General features: G+C 45.1%; 1 protein-coding gene across 1 annotated transcript in view; it reads right to left on the bottom strand.

Moving 5' to 3' along the window:
* PLCH2 (phospholipase C eta 2) overlaps positions 1 to 18,680 on the bottom strand; it is a 71,949-nt gene that overhangs the window by 8,785 nt on the left and 44,484 nt on the right. Inside the window, exons 6-21 of the mRNA XM_027702147.1 lie at positions 18,312 to 18,482; positions 16,453 to 16,546; positions 12,871 to 13,074; positions 12,272 to 12,392; positions 10,680 to 10,851; positions 10,312 to 10,419; positions 8,874 to 9,032; positions 8,054 to 8,146; positions 7,280 to 7,380; positions 6,846 to 6,943; positions 6,346 to 6,528; positions 5,870 to 5,977; positions 5,567 to 5,691; positions 5,097 to 5,181; positions 4,425 to 4,571; positions 3,404 to 3,483 (exon numbers count right to left, since the gene is read on the bottom strand). Coding sequence (XP_027557948.1) covers positions 3,404 to 3,483; positions 4,425 to 4,571; positions 5,097 to 5,181; positions 5,567 to 5,691; positions 5,870 to 5,977; positions 6,346 to 6,528; positions 6,846 to 6,943; positions 7,280 to 7,380; positions 8,054 to 8,146; positions 8,874 to 9,032; positions 10,312 to 10,419; positions 10,680 to 10,851; positions 12,272 to 12,392; positions 12,871 to 13,074; positions 16,453 to 16,546; positions 18,312 to 18,482 — 2,049 coding nt within the window. The remainder of the gene's footprint in view (positions 1 to 3,403; positions 3,484 to 4,424; positions 4,572 to 5,096; positions 5,182 to 5,566; positions 5,692 to 5,869; positions 5,978 to 6,345; positions 6,529 to 6,845; positions 6,944 to 7,279; positions 7,381 to 8,053; positions 8,147 to 8,873; positions 9,033 to 10,311; positions 10,420 to 10,679; positions 10,852 to 12,271; positions 12,393 to 12,870; positions 13,075 to 16,452; positions 16,547 to 18,311; positions 18,483 to 18,680) is intronic.

Here is an 18,680-nt window from a genome sequence, read left to right as displayed (position 1 = left end):
ATCCCTGCTCAGCATCCCTGCTCAGCATCCCTGCTCAGCATCCCTGCCCAGCATCCCTGCTCAGCATCCCTGCTCAGCATCCCTCCCCAGCATCCCTGCTCAGCATCCCTGCTCAGCATCCCAGCCCGCTGGCACTGCCTGTCAGCTCAGCGTGTGCCCTGGGATGTCATGTGAGGTCACGTTTCTGCGCTGCCAAACAATGGCGCAGAAATGTCTCATTTAAATTACAATGGTCTCTCACCCCCAAATAAACATTTGAGTGCATGTTCCTGCATTTCCAATTCTGCCCTGCAGGGCTTAATGGACAGGCACTGGCTGCCCTGTGCAGAGAGCCCGGGCTAAAAGCTGCTTTTATCCCCCCCATGTCCTGCCCAACCTGCCATGTGGCATCGAGGTTTATTTGCTGACACCCAGCCCAGTGAAAGCACTCACAATATTATTTTTATAATTGACTGAAGTTTAGTTACCACGTGCCAATCTCCAGTGTGAGTAGCACATGATTAAAAAGAGACCTATAATGGCCCTCAGGATAAGATAAAAAAGGTTGGGATTGATTTTTCCCATACAAGGCAAAGAAATTGTAATTTAAATATTGTGAAACCTTCTGTGAGAGCCAGGTTAATGAACAGTCTGCTTGGATTACTGTGAGACAAGTTGGCAAGTACATGAATTTTTGCTATAAAAATCAGACAATATTTGCAAAACCCAGAAAAAATTGTCACACAAACACACACACAAATAATATCCACCAAAAAGAAAAGGAAAGCACTGATGGAATGGGTGACACGCAGTGCAGGGCCCCAGGTTCATTCTGGCTCGTTTGGTGCAGCTTTGTTAAGCTGGACACTATTGCTTGAATCAGTGGAGTGATTCAAGAACCCAAAGGCAAATTTGGTTAACTTAGGGGAAAAAAAAAGTTTTAAACTAAGGAAAAAACCAAAAAGAGAGCAGTTGTGAGGGAGATCCAGGACACTGTGCTTGCAGCTTCCAGCCCAGCTGCTGCAGGGCTGTTTGATTCTCTAGGGGAGACTTGAAAACCAGCACAAGAGGCTTTTCCACAATTTAGCAAACGTTCAGTGTTAATGTTCTTTTCCACGGAAAGGAGGGGTTTGAGTTATTGCACTTGAGAGAAAAGGCAGGAGAGGGAGAGACTCGGACAAATGAGAGAGGGATGGAGGGATTTTACCCTGGATCTGCCTCACACAGGGAGGGCTCTCTGGCTGCCAATGACCCAGCGAGTCAAATGTCACAACTCATGTTCCACGGGTTGAAGAGCTTGAAAATGCTAATAAAGGAACATCGATGCTAATGAAGCTACCAATTAAGGCATGCAGGTGTGTGGTGGTGTCACTGCACCTCCCCGGACAGGAGGGGGTACCTTCAAGGCGTCTAAAAACGCTCTGCTTCTAAAAGGAGACTTTTTTGACATAGAGAAGCCCACTGAAATCACAAACAGACAGAGCAAAGGCAAAATAACGGTGAGGGAGGATCTCAGAGATAGGCACACCTAGAAAACCACCAAAATTCTGCAATACATGAACAGACCACAGAAGAGACAGAAACAGAGAAAAGCCTCTGCAAGGAACAAAGCAATCTGGATTTCAGCTACACACAAGTGAAGGTGAGAAAAAATTGAAGACTCTGCTTTAGTAATATCAAGCTTCTGAGCTGGTGGGATATCTCCATTTATAAAAACTCCCCAAAGGTTACTGTTTGCATTAGAGTCTCTGGATTAACAAATGGTAAAACCAGGCTGATACCTGGGTTGATTTTTAACTGGCCCATAATTAAGACAGGGGAAACAGAGAAATAATTCTAGTTTTGACAGAACCCTGTTAACCAAAAATCAAAGCAGAAAGTGATTGAGAGAGACCAAAGCAGAAAGGGCTGTGTAATATTTGTCCCATATTTTCAGTAGTTTTTATTAAAAATTATAAATTAAAAAAACACAACCATAAATCAGCTTTCCTTCAAAATCCCTGTATTTTAATTATGTCAGTGCACAGCAGCAGGTTCTTAACACCAGCCAACCCAAAGAGACTGCAGTGATAATGAGAAGCAATAAGGGATGTCTAACAGAACATGAAAGGGGAGTAAAGCAATTGGAAAAACAGATCAGTGCAGTAGTTTGGAGGGTAATGGGTAAGGACCAGGAGGAGACACCATGACACACAAGGGCCTTTTGGTTGTTTAAACACTACCCAGAAAATCTTATTTCCTCAAAATAGCTGCCCAGGTTTAAATGGGCAGGTCACCCTACTGCAAACTTTATCACCACCCAGTGGCTCACGAAGAAGCCACTAAGAGCAAATGATTATGAAAGGCTCAGCAAAGTCAGGAGAAAAGGAGAGAGAATGCCTTGCAATATCACCAAAGAAGATTTGACTTGAAAACACTTAAAACATTCACAAAGATTAAGAGCATTGCCCCTTCCATCCAACGCTGCTGTGTAATATTTGGCAGCTGCAGTTAACTAACCGGGGATTGAAATTTAGCAGCTCAGAAGGCTGTCCTCCTCTTAAAGAACGGCTCTCACGCCCGTCCCGAGGAGGAGCTGGGAATTCCCAGCCTGTTGGATGCCTCCTCCTGCAGTCGCGGTGCTGGAATTGCACCTCGGTACCGCGGAGAGCTCGGGCTGCGCTGCGGGATCAGCTCGGGTTGGGCTGCTCAGGGCTCTGCAAGATGCTTTGCTGCCTGAATTTCATTGACTTTGGTACCGCAGAAGGCACTAAATCCAGTGTCCTGCGAGCACTGAAGCTGTCTCGTTTTTAGCTGGCCTAGGAAAAATTTGAATTCAGGGTTTTACCTTCATGGGAATTTAGATATGGGACCCTGAGTTGTATTTTTCCTGCATGTGAAGAAAACACACTCTTAATAACAGACAAAGAGTGTAAATATGCCCAACAACTATTACAAGGATCACTTTTCCTCTGCATTTTAAGTGTTGTTATGGAAAAAAACCCCAAGCAAACAACCCTGAAGAATTTAATTAAATTTAAAATGCGAAAGCATCAGGCAGAGCCTTTACAGCACAAGCTTTGCAGGCACCAAGCACTGAGGGTTCAGGTGTGCAGCTCTGGCTCAGCAAGGTGCACCTCCAGGGCTGGACACAACCAGACTGGTTTAGATAAATGTGTGTGTGCTGCAAGGAAATAACCTTCCCCCGTGGCCTCCCCAAAAAGGCACTGCAAGAATCTCTGGTGGAACTTTCCCCACGATTTTTCTTCATCTCTGTGGATGTTCAGAAGGGTCTCACCGTGACAAGCACGGAGATGAAGTTTACTCTGAGTGAACAAATCTGTTGGCTTGGAGCTTCACCCCCTGGGCTTCCCCGGTGTGCTACAGACCCCCGTGAGCTCCTTCCCGTGCCCAAGCTGTGTCTCACCCCCCCAGAGGCACTCACCTTACCACAGATGTCATTAATGGCCACGTGGACAAAGATGGAAGCCTCTTCTATGCCTTCCAGGTACACGTGTCTGTAACCTGGAACAGAGTGGGCAGAGCTGAGTGGGAACAGGGGGCAGGAGGAGCATCAGGAGACTCTCCTTTTGCAAACAGCAAGAGAAGGCAAGCAGGTTTTTTCCAGCCCCTCCTCACAAAAAGCATCCAGGCTGTGCATCCCCTTGCCACACTCAGGTACCTGAGTCACACCACTGACAAACTTCACTGCTGTTTCTTCTTGCCCCTTTGATTTCATATAAAAAAACCCCATGTCCTGTTTTATCCAGGCTCTGTTATTGCTGCTGTCAACCCGTGATTTAAACTTTACCACATTCTCTCCTGGGGACTTACAGTCCATTTTTAAGAGTGCAAACATTTTGTCCAAGGTCAGTTTATTGAGACTGGATGTTTGCTTTAAATCTTAAACACAAACTTTCTTCTTTGCTTTGAAAGGAAAGAAAAATAGACACAGAAGCTTTAACATGAAAGAAGACTGAACTGAAAACAGAAATGGGAAACTGTCAGAAAATGGCATTTAATAACCTGGATATCATCATTAGAATGAGTAACTATATGTTCTGTATTAAACTATTACTAATGGTCATAAGAGCAAGGAAAACTCTGGTGGTTTTCAAAAACTGGTGTAAAGAAATGGAGGAAAAAGCAGTAGGAGGTAACTGCAGTAATGATGCTCTGTGGCAGCCTGCTGAGCCCACAGTATTTAGCCACTCTGCTTAAGAGAATTACCCATTTTTCGAAAATCTAGTCCCAAAAGTCTGGAGTTAATTGATTCAGTCTTCATCCCCATGTAAGTCAGTGGTGGACCAAGGCAGAGAACTCAGGGTCCAAACTCCAGTCTCTTGCTCTAACTAGAAACTTCTGCAGCAGACACATGCACACAATTCAATCCAGCATTTGCACCTTCAGCTACCCCAGGATAAAAGTCCCAGCCCTTTAATTTGGGATTTGCCCCCCTCTCTTACCTGGCATCATACTGCTGAATGCTATTGTCCTCTGGCCGATGAAATCCCGCCCGATGGGGTCGTGGTCCCACACCAGGAACCGGATCAGGGCAATCTCTGGCATGTGCACTGTGAACACCAGCGTCTCCTCCCACATGGGGTTAAAACCTCGGGGTGAAGGATCAGCTTTCAGGGATTTCAGTCACAAGAACAAGAAGAGAGAAGGCTGCCTACCTAAGGAATGCCCAAACTGCAGTGCCATTCTAGTTCTCCCAAAAGATTGATCCTGTTCTTGCAGAACCCAGCACTGCCTCTGGATCCAGCAGGAGACACAACAACAGCATGAGAATTTGCAAGGAACAGAGTTGGATCTTACCTAAATCTGGCCTTGCTTTCAGTAGGGGTTTGAACAACCTGACTTACTTTTGACCACAGCAAGCTCAAAACACTCTTCTCTCATACCCAGTGAGAAGACCAATGACTTGTTTTATACCGAGACCCTCAGCACATTTTACCAACTTAGTCAAACAATTCAAGATCCAAGTCTAATTAACATAAAAAATGCTTAAATCAAATTTTCAGTGCTTTGTCATAATAGGCACCAAATCCTATCTACTCCAATCCTTATGGACAAAACTTGCCTGAAAGAGGATGTTTCAGCCATTAAAATAATGAAACCCCAGATAATCTTACCATTGTCATCAACTACTCTGGTTTGTTCTTTGAAGCAATCCACAGGCAAGCCTATAACTTCTACTTCAACAAATGGATCTATGATCTGAAAAACAAAATGTAACAAATATTGAAAAAAATGAGTGACAAAGATGAAACTCAAACACGTGGCTTTTACAATGGGGGCATTGCACTTTAATGTCTCAGTAATTACTGGTCCTGAGCCATCTGTAATTGTTTATGATGTTGATAAGATTCTCTCTGGTTTTTGTTTCTCCTGGATACACTGTGTTGACAATTGGAGGAAAAACATCAAACCACTGCTGTGGTGCTTAGAAGTGAAGAAAACTTCACTTCTAAGGATGGCAATGACCCAATTTACTCATGTTCTGTGACTCTTGACAGATAAGTGCAGAAGGTGAAATCCTCACCCTTAGCCCAGGCAATATGGAAATAAAACTTCTGCAACACAAGAACCGACTGTCCAGTACCTCTCCTCTGTCTCCCAACATGGAATCACGTGGTTTGGGGAGTTGTTGACCGCTGATAATTCTTAGAACCAACTGTTTCTTCAATTGACCAGGCAGTGGGTCTTCAGAATTTGGATTAAAGACACCTGTAAGAATGGGAAGTCACATAAAGTGAAAGAAGTGCCACATGACTTCTGTTACAGATACCTTCTGGCTTGTTTGCTTCTAGCATCAGAAATGCATTTATAAACAAATTCTAACAAGGGTCCACACCCAATCTTCTCCTGCAGTGAGTGATCCACTGCTTTGGCTCGTTTGCCTTACCTTGACACATGCAGTTTGGTTTGAGGACGTAGCCACAGTTCCCATTGGCACTGAATTTGGCCCGGTTGAGTTGCAGCATTCTCCCCTCTGACTGGTAGTTCAGTGCAACTGTTAAAAAAAAATAAATTCAGATTCAGATTTGACTTCTCAGATGCAAAAACTTGAGTGTCTTATGGAAAAAGAATTCTCTCATGTGACGTATATCACATCTTCAGGGAGAGGAGCTCTCCAAAAGAGCTCAGCTCTGAGGTCCTCCTGCACTTGAGAAGTTCATTTGTCTCCATTTATCACACAACTAGTTGGATGTAGGACACGTGTTTGAGGGAATCCAGGTGACAACAGAGACAGCACCAGGGAGGACCAAGTGGCCAGTGAAGCAGGACGAGCAGAGCACTCTGAGTGTTCTGAGAGGTGACTCTGGAGCTCCTGTTGGAACACCCCCCCAAGCAGAGCCCCCCCAGCCGTGCCCAGCTCACCCAGCTGGCAGCCCGCGTTCCAGAAGGGCTGGGGGTTGTAGTTGCTGGAGTCCACGCGGTAGGAGGAGGGGTAGATGCGGGACAGCTGGTGCTGGTTGAAGCGCAGGTACTGCGCCGGCTTCTGCTGCAGGATCTGGTGGGCCTTGGTTTCACTGAAAGATGAGACCTGCCAGCTGGAAGAGACTGCAGGGGAGAGAGGAGGGGATTAGAGCTAATCTCCTTGTTTATTTATTTATTATCCAGATAAAGCTTGCAAAACTACATGGCACTGCTTCCTTTTAACCATCAGGCATCATTCGAGTACCTGTCACTCAGAGGGAACTGTGCTTTCCTGGTATCACAGCAAAATGCTGTGCTTAATGGAGCTGTTATGGTTGGGAAAATGAAGCTGAATAACCTGAATCTTCATTAAGAAGTCTTCTTTTAATAAGCAGATATGTAAAAACATTTCAATGTCTTTGTGTAGCAATTATTTTCAGCAGACTTTTAGTTCAACCTACTTTCACTTTCAACATCATGGATGCCAACAGACTTTGTGTACTTCACCAGGTCAGACAGGGCCCTGGACAGCTTCATTGTTTTCTTCTGTCGGTTAATCCTAGAAAGAGAAGACTAATTAATTTCCCGCTAATTAAGGGATAAATGTCATCTTTTGTATTTTAAAATAAATCAGGGCAAAGAAATATATGAGCTACTAAGAGCTCAAAATGCATAAAAGGTCCACTGTGCTTTGCTAATTAGTCTGAACTGCACCAAGAGATCCTTCTGATGATGTTGTGTCTACCCATACACCAGATTCTTCTCTACCCATACACCAGATGCCTGCAGCCTCCAACAAAATTGGCATCTTGACCTGAAGCAAACCTATTTAGTGGTGCAATTATGTAAGTTATCTTTTTTAGAAACAAAACTGTCCAATCACTTGTTAACAAACCTGCTGTAATGTACAGAGCTCCTGGCTAAATTCCCTTGAGAATCCGAGTCGTCTTCACCCTCTTCCAGACTCGATGCTTTTTTCAATTTGCTTCCTTTTTTCTGTGCCAGAGGGAAATAAAACTGTAATATCATAACTGTGTGATCAAGGTTTGAGCAGCTGGATACATTTCTGCTTTGTTATGCCAATGAGCGTGTTACTTACAGAAAATGGAAAATGACAGCTTTTATAACACTCAGTACTGCAGCACATGGGGACAACTCAGCCCAAGGTCTGAGATTTGTTATGAAGGAAGCACAAATCCTCAGATAAAGGGTGCAAATGAAGTTTTGTGGTTTTTTTCTGTTAGATCCAAATGAATTTTTGTGGGTTTTTTCAGTTAGGTCCAAATGAATTTTTGTGGGTTTTTCAGTTAGATCCAAATGAATTTTTGTGGGTTTTTCAGTTAGATCCAAATGAATTTTTGTGGGTTTTTCAGTTAGATCCAAATGAATTTTTCTGGTTTTTTCAGTTGGACCCTGGATGCTTTCAGACCCTCATGGAAATTGGAACTGTGTGTTATGCACCATGCTATGCAGTTCCCCAGCCCGTGTGCTCAGAGAGCAGCCTGGGAGCCAGGTGCTGCAGGCAGTGCAGCAGTGACATTCCTCTCCACTGTGTGCAAAGAAAAAACCCCTCCGAGAAACCAGTGTTTGGGGCAGGGCTCCCCTTGCAGAAATCAGGGTTTGGGGCAGGGCTCCCCTTGCAGAAATCAGTGCTCGGGGCAGGGCTCACCTTGCGCTTGGAGAAGCTGCCCATCAGGGAGCGGCTGTGCCTCTTGTGGGTGCTGAAATCCTCCCCAGGCTCCACATCATCCTCCAGTTTGCTCTGCAGCAGCAAAGGCAGAAGAACAGAGCAGATCAGACTGAGTGCTGCAGGCAGAGCAGCTGAACACCAGCAGAGAGGCGATTTTAACACACACAGCGCTGGGCTAAAGGATTCTCCAGGTCCTGGCCCTGCAGTGGCTCTTACAAAAACAACTGTCTGAGACACCCTGTAAATCATTATGTTTAAACTCCATACAAAACTCAAGTCATAGAATGTTTTGGGAAGCTGATTTTTAGTTCTCATCCTTATTTTATTTTTAATCCCTGGTTATTACACCTGCTTATTACTGGCAGATCTCCACTGCTTTTCATCTGCATGGAACAATCTTCTTAAGCTTTTTCTGGCTTATTACAAAGCCTAAAATGAAAATGCCTCAAATTCATGAAGTGTAGTCTGTGGGCTGAGTGCATTTTTACAAATTAGCATTAATATAAAATTAAAATACAAATGTAAATGCAGGGAACATAGACAGCCAAGGGAAAAAAAAAGCTCAACTTTCATATGCAGTTTTTATAATGGAAAATCAAAGTCTTTCTGCTGAGAAGTCCTTTCACGTGTACATTTCATGCTCCAGTTGCTGTGTGAGCAAGAAAAAAAAGTTTGTGTATCTGACAGTGATGTTCACCTGGCATCATTATCAACTGCAGGAATTCAGCTACGAAGCTGAAGTCAATAATATATGGATTCAGTAAACTAATAAAACACAAGTACAATAAAACATGCTCACCTTCTTACTCTCGGATTTCAGCCCAGCCTTTCCTGATGATGGCAGAGTGGAAACTGTAAAATTGTTTGGATCTTCACAGTCACGGATTTTGGATTCTTTTATCAGCGAGTCAAGCTTTTTCTTTGCTATGTTCTCCACTCTCTTCCTGTTAGCAGATGCCTACAGACAGAACAGAATCATTAAACCAGGTAGTGATGAAAACAGTCATTAAAAAAAAGTAATTGAAACAGTTCTAATTAAAGCAAGACTGACCCTCAGCAGAGCTATTCAGATGTAATATCTGTTCCAAGCCAGGCATGTGCTAACCCAGAAATAATCATTACTGAGGTGATCCCCAGACTGCACTGCACTGACACAGGGCAGCACCTATTGAGTCAAATCTCTGCTCTATTCCATCAGCCCTTTTTCATGGAAAATTCGTTGTTACATCATGTCCCATGTGAGGAAGGGGGGGAAACAAAAATAGAAATCCAGAGTTTTCCTTTCCACTCCCAATCCCAGTGCTTTTGAGGGGTAACAGATTGTGTTTTTCTCAGTGGGCCTAAAGAATTCCCAGTTACATTTGCCATGAAACAAGCTCTGATTTCCTGAGCTCTTCAAAATCTGGTTTGGAAAGCAAACCAGGTGTAGCAAATCTCAGATTTGAAGCATCAGTAAACCTTGCAGCAACAGAGACAATGCTGCAAATTAGTGATAAATTGTAAAAAAGTGATATGCTAAAATGTAATAATTTGAAAAAAACAAAGCCATTATTTCTCTCCTTTGGTAGTCTTCCTCCCAAAGAAGTTGTGAAGGAGAAGTTTCTCTTTTAGTTTTAGATGAAAAGGATGAAATCCATAACACAAAATGAGGAAAGAGCCTGAGGGAGAGAGGGCTGAGAATGCAATCTCTCTCCAAGGCAATCTGGTTTATGTTATTAAATGGTTTTGCTGTGTATTTATGTTGTTTCTGTGAGGTGCAATGGCACTCGCCAGAAGATTAAAGGGACAAAACAAACAAAAAAACCCACCCTTTTGAAAAGGATGAAGAAACAAGGGATTTTCAGATTGAAGCAAGTAGAGATTAAAGTATTCTCCCTTTTTAACACCTCTTTACAGTAAAAATCAGCTCAGCCCAGCATTAAGCAAAGGGATGCTCTGTAACAATGACCACAATTTGACATAAGTAGAATATCTTTGTTTCTTTTTTGCATTTGAGGGATAGAACACTATGATGCAATGAAGAATCATGAGATATGACTATTTAAAATTCCAAACCTGGAACACAACCACATGAACTGCTGCTTTTGTCCAATCTGTCCCCACGAAGGTTTAGAACCCAAAACACTTGTGATGAATCCCAAAGATTAGACCACATCCACATTCCAGAGAACTCAGACAAGGTTTCTTCTCACTGGGATGGGAAACCTTGATGTCCATTTACATTCAGCTTAACTTACATCTCCATTCATTAGTTTACAGTCATCATCAATCTCATCAGCACTGTCCTCATCAGAAACTTCTCCTTCCTCTGCATCATCACTGATGTTGGCTGGAAGTTTCTTGCCCTACAAAATAAAACCATCACACAGGCAGGTTTTCATGCAGCTCTTGCTATCACACCTTTCCAAAAAATTAATAAAAATTATTCAAAGCATGCAACCAGGCTCTTACTGGTGGAGAAGACATTTGTTCAGAACCTTAAGTACCAGTTCTCAAGGACTGCCTTTTGTGACAGGGCTGAAGTTGGGGTGTAAGGGACAGCCAGGCAGGAATCACCATCCCCACAAACAGAAGGAGGGACAGGACAAGTGGGGCAGGTGCTCACCTTGACCAGGATCTTTCCTTTCAGACTTGCTGGCGAAGGGAGCTTTGTGGAGTCATCACTGTGCACAGAGGACAGGTCCAGTTTGTCTCCCAGGATTTCTATAAGGTACTGAGCCATCTTCTTCTGCTGCAGGATGCTGCAGTGGTTCTCGATGGACAGGATCACGGGGTACCTGAACAGACAGAGCCACCCCAGCTGCAAACTCAGCTCACAGCACAGAGAGGAGAAGGGTTACTGCTGCCTGGGCACTGCTGTGACAGCACCACCTGTGACACCCACAGGGGAGATAAATCCCTGTGGGCACAGGACTGATACCCCACTGCTCCCTCCAAACTGAACAGGATTTCTGTTCTGAATCTGAACTGATTTTCTGACAGGCACAGGAGAATTAAACTTCTGCAATGTGATTTGTTGCATTTTTTTTACCAGAGTACACTTGTCACCTTCCTGCATTGCTCAGTCCTGACCTCCACTTCCTACCAGAGATCCAGCAAGCCATTCACAAGGAAAACCCAAACAGCCAGTGCCATCAGCTCTCCTCTCCAACTGGTGCTTCAGACCTTTTGTACTTGCACACAGAAAAGTAAATAAAAGCTACAAGAACAGATCCCCAAAGGGGCTTTGTCTTCACCTTCCCACTTCCAACAACCAAGTGATGAACCTGTTGTGTCAGTTCTTCCATGAGTCTTTTTGTAATCAGCAACAGAGCAGTGTTACACAAGCAAGCCTGCAGACAAAGCCTCTGCTACAAAGACAGTGAGTATAATTTCTAGACTCGGTTTTACTGCTGTCATTTATTGTTGATTCTCCAGGCTGAGGCCAAGGAACAACAATGCCTGGTTGTTTGAAAGGGAAGATCAAAGGAAGATTTGTGAAACACCTACTCCAGTGTGGTTGGTAAAACCACTCTGAAGATGGATTTCTGCTTAGAGATGATGCAGTTTTCAGGATAAACACAAAAGCCGGTGCACAATGCAGTTTTGTAGGGATGAATTATCAGGGGTTCATTAACTAAAAACCAATTATGTCTATCCTGACATCTGGCCCTCGTTAGCTCCTCATCAGGAAAAATAAGGCTTTCAGCCAGCCAATGTCTGCAGGACACAACTGTCCCAGTTGATGACGTGGTCCCAGGTAACCTTTCTGCAAAGGTTTTAAGAAGGGAACAATTTCAGAAGCATTGCCATACATCCTGCTGGCAGCTTTCCTTTGATTTCCTCACCCTGTCTTCAGGTAAACTGCAAAATTTCAGGCTCGGAATAAGTTCACCTGGTCAGAAAGTTAAGTGTAAGTTTAGCTCTATTCATAAAGGCAGATGGGCTGCTTTGGGGAAGCAACTGGAAACTTTTTTACAGAGATAAATTAATTTACCTTCTACCGCAGCAGCAAAGCCAGCCCCACCCCTCTGTGCAGAATGCCCTACTCAGCCTTGCCTTGTTATTGCTTTCTGAGGGCTTTCCCCTCAGAAAACAGCCCAGAATTCTGCCAGGAATTCTGTAGGTTGGGTCTGCACTCACTGCCTGTACAGGGATGCCAAGGAACACCCCCATTCACAGCCCTGGGACCCAGAGGTTGGCACACTGGATACATACTCATTCTTGATAAAGGCATATTTGTTGATAGTTTCAATCACATCTTTGAAGAGAATTTTGGAAGTCAGAGTGTATCCATGGTGGACAATCGGCTCCCCGTCCGGCCCATCCCAGCAGTCAACTGTAGGACAGAAACAACACCCCCATCAGACAGGGAACCCTGGGGCCACCAGCTGTGGAACTCTGAGACCCTGCAATTCCCTGCAGCAACAGCCAGAGCAGGGGCCAGGCTCCCTCCCACCCCACTGAACCTCCCTCCCCACTGTGCTGAACACCCTTCCTCAGCAGGAGCTCCCTGGCCTTGATGCCTCCTGTGACCACACGTTTGAGAAAGCCCCAAGCAAAAAAATTCCATTTAAGCAGTGCTGAGGAGTGTTGTGACAGGACACACTCCCCAGACCTCTGCCTTATTTCCAGGCTCAACAAAATTTGTCCAATATATCACAGCACAGCTTTGTTGTTCTTTATGAAGGGAAGACACCGTTGCCCTGGCTTTTCCCTCTACCCAATACCACTGTGCCTTCTGCAGAAATCAGGACTCTTCCTTTGCAGAGGAACAAAACAACAGATCCTACTGACTGTTCCCTTTCACCCTTTACCTTCCACGCAGCGACAGCCGGCCTGCAGCACCCAGGCATACATGTCCACCCGGGACTGGGACATCAGCTGGTCTCCCATGAGGTAGGTGTTGTGTGAGGAGGTAATGAAGTAGTGACTCAGAGGGTAGCTCATGTCCTGGTTCACGTGGTAGTGCTCGGGGTTGAAGATGTCCCCTGAGGGGCTCCGCATGTAATTGGTGAAACCTGCCAGCAAACAACACTGTCAATAACACAGCTTTGTCCTTTTTGTGGCTGGAACCGCCCTGAAACCAGCCTAAAAATGCATCCCTGTGTTCACCAACACATTCATGAACATGTAAGATAAAGAAACAGCACCACTACACCCCAGCAGTCACCATGAGCAAGTGTGGTTACTGCTTTTCAGGAAATCTCCAGTTGCTTTGCACGCCTTCCCTGCTCTGCCTTTCCTCTTTAGGCTCACAATTTGTGTCAAAAGATTCTGCTGGGATGTCAAATCACACGGCACATAAAAGCCCCCAGAGATCTGCAGTCATATCCTGGTCTTGCTCCTCAGTGAAGTGTTGTAAGGTCTGTGGTATTGTACTGCCTGGAGACAGCTCTGGTGGCCCAACACAGTCTGAGACAAGGGAGGTACTTTCCTCTCCCCTCTTTCTCCTGAAAATACCAGAAGAATGTCAACACACATTGGCTTGTACAAGCTACACCCTGGAATTTGGACACGGCACCTCATGCACAAACATGCATGTGGAGGGGGAGATCTGCAGAACTGCATTAATGTCACTTTAGACACTAAAGTTCACTCCAGGCTTGACACCAAAATACCAATTAATTGCAGGGCTTTCAGTGATGGACCAGAGGAATGTTTTCCAAAGCAGTGGGATGCTTGTAAACCCTGCAGACACCAGCACCTGGACCATTTGTGTACTGCAATCACCACTGCTGGTGAGAAACAAAGTTTTAGCAAGTTCTGATTTTATCTTCGTGTGAAACTGCTGCTCTCAGACCCCCAGTGTACATTTGTGCACACACACAGACACTGCCACAGTTCAGGCTAACATTGAACACTGTCACTGCCACTCCAAGCAGCCCCCAGATATTTTCCATTCACCACCAAGGAAAGACTCAAATTCCCATTCCCACTGTGGCTTTGCTGCCACCCTCTATTCGACAGGTCTCTGCTTCCAGACTGCTAATGCTCCTGACATTTCACTCATTCCATAAATAAAACAGTGCCCGTGTAAAATCCTGCCAAACTTCTGAAGGGCTTAGCGCACTTCCTTTGACTGTGACAAGATAAAATGTCACCTTTATGATGGTTCTTCTAGGCTATACATTTTGTGCTGATGAAAGTTTTATTAAAGGAAAAGAGGTGATAAACACAAATAGCAGCCAAAGTTCTTTGAACAGCGCACGGGGACACAGCGCAGGGAACTCGGCTCAGACAAATATTCCAGGCTCTTGAGGCCCCACAATCAACGAGCAAAGCAGTGACACAGCCAGGGGGAAAACAGAGGAGCAACCAAGGGAGAGCAGCTGCCATGGCGAGGGGAGAGAGCACAGTGTGTGTCAGCAAACAGCCACGTGGGGAAGGGCATCAGCTCCTCTCCCTGCAAACCCAGCGGCTGCTCCACGGGTAACCCCACCCAGCCCGGGCAGGGCAGCTGCTGAAAACCCACTGGGCTTTGCTTTAGGCACTTGTCAGCACGTGAGATCATGGCTGTTATGGTGAGCTCATGACTGTTATGGTGAGCTCATGACTGTTATGGTGAGCTCACACCAACTGGATCTGTCAGTCCCAGGAGGGAGACACAGGAGGGAGTGAAGATCCCGTGTGTGCTGTGGGTCTCCAGCTCACACCTCGGGGAAGGGGCACTGGCACAGGGGGGTTTGGATCAGCAGGCAAAGGTAAGGGGGCTTTTGCAAGACTTTTGTGAACGATCCAATTGTCACAGGCCAGTCCAAGGTGCTTCACAACAAAGTCCAGCACAGCTGAGGACACAAGGCAGTACAGACCCACAAATGAACAAGAAAGGACAAAGAACACTGCACCATTATTTTACTGCTGCTGAAGTGCTGCCAGGTGTGGGCAGGATGCTCCTGCCTGGGCTGTACCCATGGGAGGAATAAACCTGCAGCTCCAGCTTCCATGGCTGGTGTATCTCAGTCCCCCAGGCAGCACCTGATTTGTTTGCTGGAGGAGGGATCTACATCTACACACGTGATGCACATGCAGACACGTGATGCACGAGCACACACGTGATGCACATGCACACACATGATCCACATCCACACACACATCTATGTTTTGAAGCAGCTCTTTCTCCCCTGCCAGCACCACCCCAGCAGTGTGTCCTGCCAGCTCCTCATCACCTCTGTTTGGATGTTATCATCAACACAGCCCAGAAATCTCCTCTAGATTAGACCTGTTCCATTCTGCTGCACTTCCAGCAAGATGCTGGAGTGGTTGAAGTGCTGAAGCTTTTTCCAGTTGCCTCCAAACAAGCTCACCTGCTCCCTGTTGATCAGGAGATCTGTAGCAGACACCAGCAGAATGTCCCCATGTTGGATTCTCTCTTATCCTAACACATAAACTCTCAACTGTTTTATCATCCATTCTTAGGCAAAGCAACTGCACAGATTTTTTAATTTTTTTTTTTTTTAGGAAAACCTGCAGTAGTTTAAAAAGCCCAGTCTTACTTTTCTAGTTATGAGGAAGGCAAGATAATGAACTTGATTATTCATTATTTATGTGACTGCAACTGACTGTAAAGACCAGAAAATAAAAATATGAATATGTCAACTGATCCCTCACTGGCATTAGAATAAGCTTTAAAATAAATTGAAAGTTTAGTCTGGAAGTAGAACAGACCTGAATCCATCCTCAGCAACCATCATTTCTTGAAAAAAACCCCCACTTTACACTCTATACCACAAACTACCCACTTCTTCATGCAGGAAACCAAACAACCTCTGTTTTGCCACTTTTTGGGATGACAACACACCCACAGAAATGTGCAGGACTAACTTTCCAGAGGTCCCAGAACTTTTGCACAGAAGCCAATGCCTGAGGAATGTACTCTCTCCTTGGATTCAATAAGATCTGGCAGAAGATTTACTATTTAGGGGAAAGGATTTACAGTCAGTCCCCAAAATAACAGCGTGGATATATTCACAGTGAAGACTTCAGCAGCAAAGGGCAGGAAGGCATGACCCCCACAGATTCCAATCCATCATCCCACTTCACACATTTACTCTGGAGCACATCACTCCTCTTAGTAACACTTAATGGGTTTCCAAAAATACCTGCAGGAATGATGCAACTGAATTCTACTGTATTTTCCAAAAGCACAAATAAAGACTCATCCAGTTCCATCTGGACCTTCAGTGGTTGCTGCTTCATCTTATGCACTTGCCAAAACTCCTCCAAAGAGACCCAACTTCCCTTTAGGTTCCTCAGCAAATAATAGATACTAAGAAACCAAAAAGACTGGAAGCACACTGTACAGCATGACAAAAATCTATGACTATGTATTATGCAAGCAAAAGCAATGTTCTCCTGAGCATTGAAGCAGCTGCCTTTTCCCTGCACCAGCAGCTTACCATCAATCCCCAGGGCTCCCTCCTTCTTGTTCTCCAGGCACGGCTCAAACTTGTTGATGATCTCCAGGCAGTGCTCTTTGGTCACATTTGTCATCTGGAACAGCAGCAAAAACCAAGTGTTAACTATTAATCACAGGCTCTCCCAGCCCTTCCCTCTGCACACAGTCCAACACCAGGCAGATTATCCCGAGTGGGACCCGGGATTTCCAGTTCCCAGCTGGATTCTCACTCCTGTCAATCAGTGTCAGGGCAGATCAGAGAGGCAGCACTTTGTGAGCAGCTCTGTGCCATTGGCAGCTGCCTGATCACAGAGTCCTGCTTTGTAGGTCAGATCTGTTATTAGGCACCACAGAGCATCCAAACAGAACAAGCTTTGTCACAAACCAATGGGATTTCTTCTCCTGTAGGATTAAAGGATTAGTTTGCATTATCAAAGGTTTTTTTACTTCAAAATAAAGCAAAAAAAAGATTCATCTTTATGCAGCAGACAGAAAAATCTGTTACTAGCAGTGAAACAGAGATTCAGGACATAATGTTCTAAGGAAGAATCTGCTAACTTCAAGGTTGCTTTGCATTCTCAACTGAAAAAGAAAAGAGTACAAAGGGGAATATATGTCTGGAAATGCTGTCTGGATATGTTGTCATTTATAAAAACAGGGCCATTTATGTTGAGCTATTAACACTATTAATTCATAATCCTGCTATTTACTGTTGATTTATTCTCTATTATCCATGCTATTAATTCCCATTCCTGTCCTGAGTGGTCCAGCAAATCCTCTCTGTGAGATGTTGCCCATGACATGAAAACACAGCCCTTGTCACCAGAGGGGACTGCAATGGAGTGACCACACTGGTGGTTGTTTTGGCAACATGGGGAAGTGAAACCACCAGCACATCTGCCACCAGACCAGTGCCTTTTCTGGGGGTGATTTAAAACCTAATAAATAGAAGTAGAAGAAGAGGAATTAAAAAACCTCTGACTCTGGGTTTGAATATACATGATCCATTTGCTGGATTCAAAAGATAAGGTTTTTCTGGCATAGACTGAACATGTTGTGTGAGGAAGGCAAGGGAGAGAAGCCCCACAGGCAGGATTTGTCCATGTCAGTAATTAGCTGAGCTGATTTGTGTCCTGTGGCGAGTGTTCATTTTCCTCTCACCATCTGGAGGATCAATAGACCAATGAAATGGAAACACACCCCACTTATCCAAAAGAATAAATGCCAGAGAGGTGGCTTTTTTAGGCATTCACTTCTTAGGCAATGTTTGAAGCTGATGGGCATTTCTGACCCACGGGGATGCAGCTTCAGCAGAGATCAGGGATGGGAAAAGGCAAACACCAGTCAGTGCACTTGTTCCTGCAGCACTGGTGTTAAAGCACTCAGAGACAACTTCTTAGGACTACAGAGTATTTAAAAAGCTTTCCATACATTAATCATTCTCTCAACAGCTCTTGAAAAACAAAAACTTTATAAGCTGAGATAGTGTGACAAAGCAATTCAGTGTTTCATCACGGACTGTGCACTAAGTCCCAGGCAGAGTCAGAAACACCGGCTTCGCTCCAGGATACTGAATACCAGGAACAGACAGATGCTGATGGAATTTTTCTAAGAGAACACGTGAAAAAAAGAAAGAAACTGTAGAGATTATATTTAGGGGCACAACAAAAGAACCTACAGGAAAAAAAAAGGCAGCAAGAGCAAGAAGATTGAAGAAATAGTCACGCCAGCCTACAAGATGAAAATCAAGAGACATTAACTGTCTGTTTTTTCACACGCACAGCGCTGAAGTTCCCTCCCTGTTTGAAAGGCAAAGCAGAAGGGCAGCACACTGGACTGCCCCTCCTGGCTCGGGCCCACCTTCTGCTCAGTCTCCAGGAAGCGCCTCAGGTCGTCGGTGTCCAGGTAGTCCTTGTGGTTGCTGTAGGTGAGCAGCAGCAGGTACAGGTCGCGGCGCGTCGACATCATCTTGTAGAAGGCACAGAACTCCTCGAAGTCCAGCGTGCCCTGGTTGTCATCCGTGTCAGCCTCCTGCACACACAGCAACAGGGCAGTCAGGAACCCACCTGCCTGCACCCCCTTTGCACAGACAAACCCCTGCACGAGGACAAACCCCAGACCAGCAGCAGGTCGGTGCTGTCCCTGCCCGGCCTGCTGGAACGGGCTGAGCTGTCACGCGAATGCTTTGCACAGCTTTTCCTTCACACACTGGTGCAGGAGCCAGGAAAC

This window comes from Neopelma chrysocephalum, unplaced genomic scaffold, assembly GCF_003984885.1.
Source record: "Neopelma chrysocephalum unplaced genomic scaffold, ASM398488v2 Primary Assembly neopelma1_180, whole genome shotgun sequence".
NCBI lineage: Eukaryota > Metazoa > Chordata > Aves > Passeriformes > Pipridae > Neopelma > Neopelma chrysocephalum.
The sequence above is the reverse complement of the archived record's forward strand: the minus strand, read 5'-3'. Positions and strand labels throughout refer to the sequence as shown.